Source organism: Engystomops pustulosus, chromosome 10 (genome assembly GCF_040894005.1).
Source record: "Engystomops pustulosus chromosome 10, aEngPut4.maternal, whole genome shotgun sequence".
NCBI classification, from domain to species: domain Eukaryota; kingdom Metazoa; phylum Chordata; class Amphibia; order Anura; family Leptodactylidae; genus Engystomops; species Engystomops pustulosus.
In genome coordinates this window covers 88,844,565-88,855,286 of record NC_092420.1, presented here as the reverse complement: position 1 = coordinate 88,855,286, position 10,722 = coordinate 88,844,565, and the positions used below count along the sequence as shown (strand labels likewise).

The following is a 10,722-nucleotide window of genomic DNA, read 5'->3' as shown; positions in this document are numbered from 1 at the left end:
TCCCCTCTTCATAAGCAAAAATGTCTCTATACAAGTACGCCTTCAGGAGGTTTCAGAGGATAAATGTGTAATCCATGAGGCACTAGACACTCCAGTAGGAGAGCTCAGATTATATATATATATATATATATATGGCCCTAATGTCGACCAGCATCAATATCACTGATGGCGACTCTGGCAAAAGATTCTCACCCAATCAAGTAATGTATGCAACGGAAGATAGAACTGGGTCTAGTTGACACATGGAGACACTTACATTCGGATGCCATGGAGTTCTCCTGTTATTAAGAAGTCCACCAATCCTGGTCCTGACTCGATTATATTTTTGTTAGACCTCACCTGCTCCATCGTACAATCTCGGTACATATAGCCCCATTGCTCATATCTGATCACTCTCCGATTACCAAAGAACTGACTGATTTCCAACCCCCGGCACTGATTATACCTGGTGCTTCCCGACTCATCGGGCACAGGATGACCAATTTGTCCAACTTCTCAAAGGCTGATGGATAGAGTTTGAGGTTGAAAATACGACCATCTCAGATCATCTCTCAAGTGACCTTGAGAGGCAGCATCATGTGTTACAGGCAGGGAGGGTCCACTTAATCAAGATGACCAGTTTTTTAAGACTCTTGTATCCGCTCCAAACTCTGCCTCTACTTCTAAAATAAAAAGACATTAGAGATGTTGCTAAATCCTTTACCAAATTCCTATGGGAGGGTAAAAGGTCTCAAATCTCGTTTCAGCATTTAATGTTTCCAAAACTGTTCGGAGGTCTCACCTTCCCAGATGTTAAGCGATATAATCAGGCGTGTTTAGCGAGACATCTGATTGACTAGCTACATGGCACGTCACATTTCTCAAATACTCAGCTGGATGTCACTGCTGCACCTCTGTATACATACAGATCGCAGGTGATGGGGGTCACAGCACTGGACAGGAGCACCAGATAGGGTAGGTACGACTATGACTGCTTTCTTGTTTTGACGTTCCCTACTCCCTCAGCTTGGACAACCCCTGTAATTATGGAGGGTACTGTATATGTTAGTGGGTCAGTAGTTCAGGGCTAGTTGTGGTTGGCTTAGGGTTAGGGTGCACCTAGGTTCCTGGTGATTACATGATCACATGCTGCGCTTCAATTACAATTAGGAACACAGTTCATGTGCAGTGAGGACGAGTCTCCCGAGCGCATGTGCACAAAGTGCATTCCGGATTGCAAGTTAACATTAAAGGGGTTGTTGGATAGGGCCTAACTTGCTGATCTGTAGGGAGTGATTGGACCCCCACTGATCATGAGAACAGGGGTCCCATGTACCCTCGTTGCTCTTCAAAATGACTGGAGCAGCCAATCCCGCATACGAAGGCTGCCCCGTTCATCTCTATGTTACTGATGAAGATAGCCGAGCTCCGTACTTGCTTAATGGGACAATCCCTTTAATAGCGATGACTTACAATGTCACACACCACATGCTGTTACTAAGAAAATGTATTTACATGCGATGAAGCATTTTGCCCAATGCATTTCAAAACACAAGGCAAACGCATGGTGTGAACGCAGCCTGAAGCCTAATGCTCACAGTGGATCATTGGAGAGACTCCTCCTGGGTCCGGCGCTGATTTCTTCTAGTAACGTGCTGAGGGTTATGGGCAGAGGCTTTACCTTGATGGCTCAAATAGGGGACGTAAGCACTGAGACTGGCTGGGGCAGCATCCACACTTTTTTTCTTTGTCTCTGTGTTATGCTGGTGATTTATGTAATTGTTCTTATTGATTATGACATATGAATGACTTGTCCTGGGGTCCTTTTCTATTTTATGTGTTACAGCGGTGTCTTGTTTCAGGGCTAGTGTCATGGGTGCTCCCGCGATCCCTGTCTCGGATTGCGGGCGCACCCGTGTCTCTCCGTGCACCCCCAGAGCCCGGCACCGCTTACCTCCCCTGACTCCAGCGGCGATCTCCGCTGCTCCCGTGCCGGCTCGCTAAAATTTAAAGGGCAAGCGCGCCGATAAATGGCGCTGGCCTGATATAAATTCCTGCCTCTTCCTGTTACCCCTACCGGATCTCCAAACTTCCCCTGAAGAAAAAGTTCTCCTGTGATTCCTGTGTGCCAGTCCGTTCCTGTGATTCCTGTGTGCCAGTCCGTTCCTGTGATTCCTGTGTGCCAGTCCGTTCCTGTGATTCCTGTGTGCCAGTACGTTCCTGTGTGCCAGTCCGTTCCTGTGTTCCTGCGTTCCTGTGGGCCAGCTCCTGTGATTCCTGATGTGAGTCCTACTGTGCCTTCCTGTGCTATTCTCCTGTCGTCACTGCGGGTACTGTCTCCTGTGTTACTACATTGGCAGCCACCGCGGGCTAGTCGCACCTGTGGAACGACCTGGTGGTATCCCGCTGCAGCAAGTCCATCCCGCTTTGCGGCGGGCTCTGGTGAAAACTGGGTTCCACTTAGACTCCAGTCCCAGGTCGGCTAGTATCACCTACCGTGGTGGTCCAGAGGGTCCACAGACTCCCAGTCCTGACAGTTAGATCTAGAAAAAGATAAAGTTAGAGTTCTTTTCTGGTTGATCATCTGTTCCCTATAAAGTCTCCATCAACCATTCCAGGTCATCTGCGACTTTGCCGCTTATTGGCTTAGAGTGAACACATCAGTGGAAGCCATTAATGTTCACTACCCTGGTCCTGCAGCAGGGTATAGAAACTTTGTCACCATCGTAGGACAAGAACATGCAAAGAAATGTGACAATCATGAGATCCTGGTAGTTTATTATAAAGTGAATGGCCCTGATATAACTGAAGATGTCAAGCGATGTTACTATGATATGAATATAAATGATCGAACAAGCGATGGTGATGGCTCTTCAACATACTGAGTGCCTTGAGTCACACATCAGTTTGGCCATTAGGATTAGGGTAGCATTCAGCTTTGGTCATTAATAAGGCAAGGAGGCAGGGCTGGCACCAGCACTGGGCATACCTGGGCAAGTGCCGGGGCCTAGAGCTGCTGGGGGCCCCACATAAGGCTGTACATAAGGAATCCATACAATGTGAGGGGGGCTTGTATAAAATAATCATGAGGGGGCTGTTTGGGATGATAAATTAGGAAATATATTAGGGAAGAGGACTCTGTTTTAGTTTTTAAATGTTTAATGCTGCCACTCAAGTTCACTGCAAAGGGGCCCACTGAGGCTCTGTCACCCAGGGGCCTACTGAAACCTGGAGCCGACCTTGCAAGGAGGACAACTATATCATGCACCATAAATGATGCGTCTTGTATGGCAGTTTTATATTGTAAAACACAAGATAAATCATCCCCTGGTCCTCCCCATGAGCTGAGAAGAGGACAATCTGTGGTTGACTTGGAGGCTGCTAAAGCTGTTGTCTTAGGGTCTTTGATGAAAAATGTATTAATCTGTAAAGCGCTGCGGAATATGTTGCCACTAAATAAACAAAGATTTATTATTATATTTCTTATTATTAATGACCCTAAGGGTAACTGGGCCACTTGACACTTATAGTTGGTTACATTGTGGCGTCACCTGTTTGGGTTCCGCAGATAAAAAGACGAATGCTCTAAATACGGATAAACCTTCTTATTGGCTTCTATGAATTTTCATTCTCTCTTTGGCCAGAGCAATGGAATAATAATGGTGAAACTTTAACACTAGGATTGGGATGGGTAAAACAATGGTGAGAACACCTGAGATTGCAGCCATGCTGCACACAATGCGGCCTGCGGTGTTCCTGGGAATGATGTCCCCGTAGCCCACTGTGGTCAGGGTAACGATGGCCCACCAGCAGCAATCATAGATATCTAAAAATAGCTCATCTTGTACCGAGCTCCCTGACCATTCCGCATAGAAAGCCAAATTAGCAAAAAAAAGAGTCTCTATGCCCAAGATAAGGAGAAAAACAAAGATCTCCCGGGAAATATCCTTCAGTGTTCCAGATAGAACCCGCAGGACGAGGCTGCCTTCAACGTGCAGGAGGAATCGAAACAACTTCAAAATATAAAGCAAGCGAAGGAAACCCAAAACCTTCCACAGGATTTCTATCTGCTGGTGTTGACCCTGAGACATCAACTCAATGAACACGGGGAAGAGAGAAAGGAAATCCACCCAGTTCAGTGGATTCTTAATAAACTCCTTCCTATCAGGGCAAAAGATAAGACGGATGCAAAACTCCGAGATAAACCAAAAGACACAGAGGAGCTCCAGATACGGCAGATATGAAGCCTTCTTGAGGTTCAGCTCTTGAGGAACCGAATGGAGGACGTAGTCGTAGGAAGGGACAGATTGATTCATGATGGCAGAATGTACTCGGGCTTCTTCGAAGAAGATAACAATGGCTCCAATGATGAAGAGGAGGGAGATAGCCGAAACGCACTAAAAGGAAAGCCAAAACACAAGGGTCACTCACGTGGGAAACGGAATCACAGGATGGTCCCAAACACGTTATTCAATACGATACAATACAACTTTATTGATCCCCTGGGGGGGGGGGGATTATATTGTTCATAGTGTTCCGGCAATTGTTACACAGTTAGAGACAGTTTTAACTATACAAATACATAAATACTTTGAGAATTATAACTGAACCTAACCCTAAACCGTAAAGAGGCAAAAATCCCATACCTACCATAATCAATAAACCGCCCCAAAATAACTTCTATGGAAATGGATAAACATCTATCGTCTAAACTTCCAACATGTTCAGTGGGTGAGAACCTAGTCAGGTCCCGACTTTATCCAAGAGGCCACATGTTTGCACTTTGTTGATATTGACCCACTAGTTACTTTCCTTTTTAGTCTGAGCTCCATGATGACCCCCGAGTCTCCTGCCATTAATAACCATCGATAGATCCTTGTACAGAATGGATGAGAAGGTTGTCACCGATGGAGAAAGTATTTCCTGACCTTATAGTCGAGACTGGTGCTGGTGCTTTCCTCCAGTGAACACCGCTACTCCCTAACATCGACTTTAGGCCATACTTCCTCAACTAATACATATCCTAAAGCGGACCCCCAAAAGTTACTACAAACATCACTCCAGGTCCCCTAAATTATAACATGGAAGAGGAGTTTCCTGGAAGGGAAGCCAATCCCTTAGTCCAGGTAAAGTTATGATTCCCGTCACACTGTTCTTAGACATTTACAAATTGTATTGGAAAGTTACAGCAAGGTGACGTTTCGGTCCTAATTTCAGACCTTCTTCAAACACTGTATTAAAATATAAACTTGTATTTGAGATGAAAATAACAAAAAGTCATGATAAAGTTTCTGTAAAACATGAACGAGGGACATCCAGATGTAAAGTCAAATGGGACTAACACCGTGTAATGAATGGATAAGACTAAGGTAGAAATACTCCAGTGGAGGATAAACAAATATATGGATCAATTAAAAAGGATTTTGTAGAGTGTGAAAGATCTTTTCGAGTAGTATGGAAAATGATTGGCCGGCCTGAAGGGTTATTGAGATTTTTGTGAAATTTTAGGAAGAGTATACAATACTGGAGTTATAGGGTTCCGTGTCTATCACTATACTGACCTTATGTGTTTCAGCATTGAAACCGAAACCATAAGATCCATCTTCTTTGGACAAGCCTTCTCTTCTGTGACTCTACATATATGTTGTATACGTCATAAACTATACAATATATGTCCACCATAGACTGTCCCTATGTGTATATATAGGGGCAGATTTACTTACCCGTCCATTCGCGATCCAGCGGCGCGTTCTCTGCACTGGATTCGGGTCCGGCCGGGATTTAATAAGATAGTTCCTCCGCCGTCCACCAGGTGGCGCTGCTGCGCTGAAAAGCATCTGAACGCGCCGGAATTCACCGAGGCCGGCTGAGTGCAGGTAAGCGCGTCCCGAGCGACATATTTTCCGTTTTTAAATGCGGCGGTTTTTCCGTATACGTCGGGTTTTCGTTCGGCCACGCCCCCCGATTTCCGTCGCGCGCATGCCGGCGCCGATGCGCCACAATCCGATCGCGTGCGCCAAAATCCCGGGGCAATTCAGGTACAATCGGCTTAAATTGGAAATATTAGGGTAACACGTCGGGAAAACGCGAATCGGGCCCTTAGTAAATGACCCCCATAGTGTCTGTGAGTATATTTGTATATCCTCCACTGGAGTATATTTACCTTTAGTCTTTTCCATTCATTACACAGTTTCTGTCCCATTTGGCTTTTCATCTGAATGTGACTCATATTTTACATAAACTTTATCAGGACTGTTTGTTATTTTCAACTTATATATTTGTTTACGTTTTATTACTGTGTTTGAAGAAGGTCCGAAATTATTACTGAAAAGTCACCTTGTGTTTGCCCTAAAGTAAAACAGACTCCCGAAACCCTAAAGTAATATATACCCCAAGCAAGAACTCTTAAAGGGGTTTCACCACCAAAAAAGTTGGGCTCTAAGTGATGAGACCCCCACAGATCACGAGAACGGTGGGTCTGTTGGGGTCCAAGGTACCTCCGTCAGACCCTTTGTTGCAATGGGGAATACTCCTTTAACTAATGCGGATCTCTGAACAGATGAGAAGATATATCCAGAGCCAGGTCCCCCCAGATCCCACAGCCTGCCCTATAAAAGAAGACTGTCTGCAGAATTCATACACAATCCCAAAGCCCAAAATGTACAAATATCAGACCAAACCCCCTGAAGTCTAGACTCCAGACTAGACCCCCAAAACATAACCAGATCAAGCCCCTCCCACTGTTCCTGCTTCCCTCTTCATTTCCAGGAGATTACGAGTGGTGGCTCCTGGAAATAAATTAGATGACAGGAATCGGGGGGGAGATTTATTGACCCTTATTGGAGATTGTCCTTCTTTCCCAGAGTCTCCATCAAATATTAGGAGACAAGTATGAGTTATAGGAACCAATACTAAGCAAGAGACTAACACGTGGTTAATGCTAGAATACTGCAGACTACCTTGGAAGCCAGTGAGGAGAAGGGCTTATCAAACAGGGGCCAGACTTTGGGTTGCCATCGCCCTCTCCAACTGTAATCGATGTTGCCCGTCTGACCCAGTTGATTCTTCTTCTCATTCTCTGCAGTTCCTTCCCAGGACATGAAGTCTTCTAGATCTCTGGACTTGGTGTTGATCTTTAGCCAGCAACAATGAGACAGCTGGAGGTAACTTATCTCCCAGAAGCTCAGCTCCTCCATCAGGACAGATCTGCACATGTTGTCGGAGCAGTGGAGATGTTTCGTCCGGTAGTAGTCCAAAATGTAGCCAAACACCTTGGGGTTACGATCAAAGAAGAATTCATTTTGTTGAGGGTCATAATCCATGGAGTCCCCGGGGTCAGGCATGGCAAGGCTAGCCAACTTAGTGCCAGGGAAAGACTGCAAAGTTCTAGCATAGGTTTCAAACCTGACCCCACCAACATTGATCACCACACGTCTGTCCGGAGTGTCCATCGCCGAAATCACGTCACCTACAAAAATGTACAAACAAAATAAGCCATGGCTGGACCTTCACACAGTTGTATTCGAGGACACCCCCAGACACAAGACCACCGCTAGAGACTGAGATAAGTCTGATCTTCGACAACCCCACAGTTGTCACAGTGACATTCGCATCTGGGAGGCAACTTTTTACTTTCTGATAAGAGATTCCAGATGCCATTAATTATGCAACTAGAGCCCTGGTGAGGGCTTCCAGGTCTCCAGTCCCATAAAACCATAGAGCTCTGTCTGTGAGCTCAGTAGAAAGATGGAAACTAATACTATGAGGGTATTAAAGGGGGCAAAAATTGGGGGGTATGAGAGGGGCCACAATATGGGAAGGAGATAACAGCGGGCCACAATATGAGGGGGAGGTGAGAGGCCACAATATGAGGGGGAGGTGAGAGGCCACAATATGAGGGGGAGATGAGAGGCCACAATATGAGGGGGAGATGAAAGGTCACAATATGAGGGATAGATAAGGGGCCACAATATAAGGAGGATATGAGAGGGGCCACAATATGAGGAGAATATGAGAGGGGTCACAATATGAGAGAGAAATAAGGGGCCACAATATGAGGAGGAGATTAGAGTTCGCAATATGAGGAGGATATGAGAGGGGCCAGAATATGAGGGGACATGAGAGTCCAGAAAATGAGGGGGAGATGAGTGAGGCCACAGTATGAGCAGGAGATGATCAGTCCACAAAATGAGGAGGAAATAAGAGGGGGCCACAATATAAGGAGGACCTGGAAGAGACACACATTGCTTTTGATAGGTCCTACCTAATTCTGGACTTCATTAAGGTGCAAAAAGGGAACTAGTGGACCTCAACTGTGATTCATCTAACCCATAGTGTGTGTAGAGTAAAAATAAAGACAATTTAGGTGCAAAAAACCCCCACAAAATAGAGAAAGTTAAGGTAATCCCACACCATGGTGCTGTGTGGTGTCCGTAGAGAGTATATATATTGTATATGCCAAGAATAATGTGCGGGATGGTAGCAAGGTTTAAGTATATGGGGGTCCTCATTCTATGTTTGCATCAGGCCCCACTGGGGTCTTGTTACGCCACTGCAGTTGACATACACTATAATGAAGAGCTAAAATGCTTCTGTCCTTATAATCAGTCTGTTAATTTTGTCCCAGGGGAACACACACCGGACAGAAGATGGACGCTGGTCACAAGTCCACATCACATGTCTCGCACCTGCTTGGGCCGGTCATGTGATCATCACTATGTTTGGCTGCAGTCGGTTGCCTGCAGTGGGTTTGATTTCACTGAAGGGGTGGGGCCTATCACAATTTGGGGTGGAGCCATCATCGTGAAGGGGGAATGGACAATAGTAATGTAATTTATAGACTGAAGGGACAAGAGGGATGTGTTTACATGGGACTGCATGTTAGGAGACTGTGGGGACAGGGGCCACAATATGAGGGGGAATAGAGACAGAGGACACAATTATGAGAAAGATGGAGGACAGGGGCCACAATATGAAGGGGGTGGAAGACAGGGGCCACAATATGAAGGGGATGGAGGACTGGGGCCACAATATGAAGGGGATGGAGGACAGGGGCCACAATATGAAGGGGATGGAGGACAGGGGCCACAATATGAAGGGGATGGAGGACTGGGGCCACAATAAAGAGGATGGAGGACTGGGGTCACAATATGAAGGGGATGGAGGACAGGGGCCACAATAAAGAGGATGGAGGACTGGGGCCACAATATGAAGGGGATGGAGGACAGAGGCCACAATATGAAGGGGATGGAGGACAGGGGCCACAATATGAATGGGATGGAGGACAGGGGCCACAATATGAAGGGGATGGAGGACTGGGGCCACAATAAAGAGGATGGGGGACTGGGGCCACAATATGAAGGGGATGGAGGACAGGGGCCACAATAAAGAGGATGGAGGACAAGGGCCACAATTTGAAGGGGATGGAGGGCAGGGGCCACAATATGAAGGGGATGGAGGACAGGGGCCACAATATGAAGGGGATGGAGGACTGGGGCCACAATGGGAAGAGAAGGAAGAGAGGGCCCACATTGTTACAGAGTTGGACCAAAATGTGAGGAGGGGAGGGGGCAAGAATACAGAAAGCTTCCCTGAATAAGATAAATAAAAGTGGGGGACCAAAAGGGAGGATACAATTAAAGAGGGGTATTATATATTACTGAGTTGCATTTGGGGCTATTATATGGGTCCATCAAGCAGCCACTGGAATGAGTGCAAAGACATCTGATACACTTCTATGACATCACTCGTCTGACAACACTTCTATGACATCACTCTCGTCTGACAGTACTGCTATGACATCACTCTCGTCTGACAGCACTTCTATGACATCACTCTCGTCTGACAGCACTTCTATGACATCACTCTCGTCAGACAGTACTGCTATGACATCACTCTCGTCTGACAGCACTTCTATGACATCACTCGTCTGACAGTACTGCTATGACATCACTCTCGTCTGACAGCACTTCTATGACATCACTCGTCTGACAGCACCTCTATGACATCACACTGGTCTGGTAGCACTAGTATGACATCACTTGTATGATGTCACTCCTATTGCTGCAGTCTATTCCTCACTATACTTGGAGTGTAATGTCTACCAAGGATGAGCTTGTTCACAGGACATCTGGATCCCATTCTCTCTATAACCGGGGCCTCAGAAGGGGTAATGCAGCTGCAGCTTCTAACTCAACCTAACACCAACTTCCCTAATATATGACCGCAATTACAAAAATGGGAAACCTGATGGTCTTACCTCCTGGCCGGAGTGTAACCGCTGTGTGAGGAGAAGCAGGGATCGTAACCAAAACAGCACAGAGCGGCCTCCAGAGAAGAATGTGACCCCCACATCCCAAACTAAGGAAGAAAAATAAGAGCCACGGACCTCCCACTACCCCTAATCCACTCCCTAATCTTACATAATAATACCTCTCTGACAGCATAGACTATTGTGATTGCTGTGCAATATATGATCGATAGTGTGACCCCTCTTACAGTATATACCCCATAGTGTGACCCCTCTTACAGTATATACTCCATAGTGTGACCCCTCTTACAGTATAGACCCCATAGTGTGACCCCTCTTACAGTATAGACCCCATAGTGTGACCCCTCTTACAGTATAGACCCCATAGTGTGACCCCTCTTACAGTATATACTCCATAGTGTGACCCCTCTTACAGTATAGACCCCATAGTGTGACCCCTCTTACAGTATAGACCCCATAGTGTGACCCCTCTT

General features: G+C 46.2%; 1 protein-coding gene across 1 annotated transcript; it reads right to left on the bottom strand.

Moving 5' to 3' along the window:
- Positions 1–2,737: 2,737 nt before the first annotated feature.
- On the bottom strand, positions 2,738–10,349 carry LOC140104414 (voltage-gated potassium channel KCNC1-like). Its single transcript, XM_072127949.1, has 3 exons — positions 10,238–10,349; positions 6,939–7,447; positions 2,738–4,376 (listed from the first exon to the last, which is right to left on the bottom strand). The coding sequence occupies exons 2-3, from the start codon at positions 7,428–7,430 to the stop codon at positions 3,585–3,587; spliced, it is 1,284 nt and encodes a 427-aa protein (XP_071984050.1). The 5' UTR covers positions 7,431–7,447; positions 10,238–10,349; the 3' UTR covers positions 2,738–3,584.
- Positions 10,350–10,722: the final 373 nt, after the last annotated feature.

Coding starts and splice junctions, on each gene's coding strand:
- LOC140104414 (XM_072127949.1), bottom strand. CDS start 7,430: ATGGACACTCCGGACAGACGTGTGGTGATCAATGTTGGTGGGGTCAGG. Junction 4,377..6,938: donor TCTCCTCACTGGCTTCCAAG/GTAGTCTGCAGT, acceptor CTTTCCTTTTAG/TGCGTTTCGGCTATCTCCCT.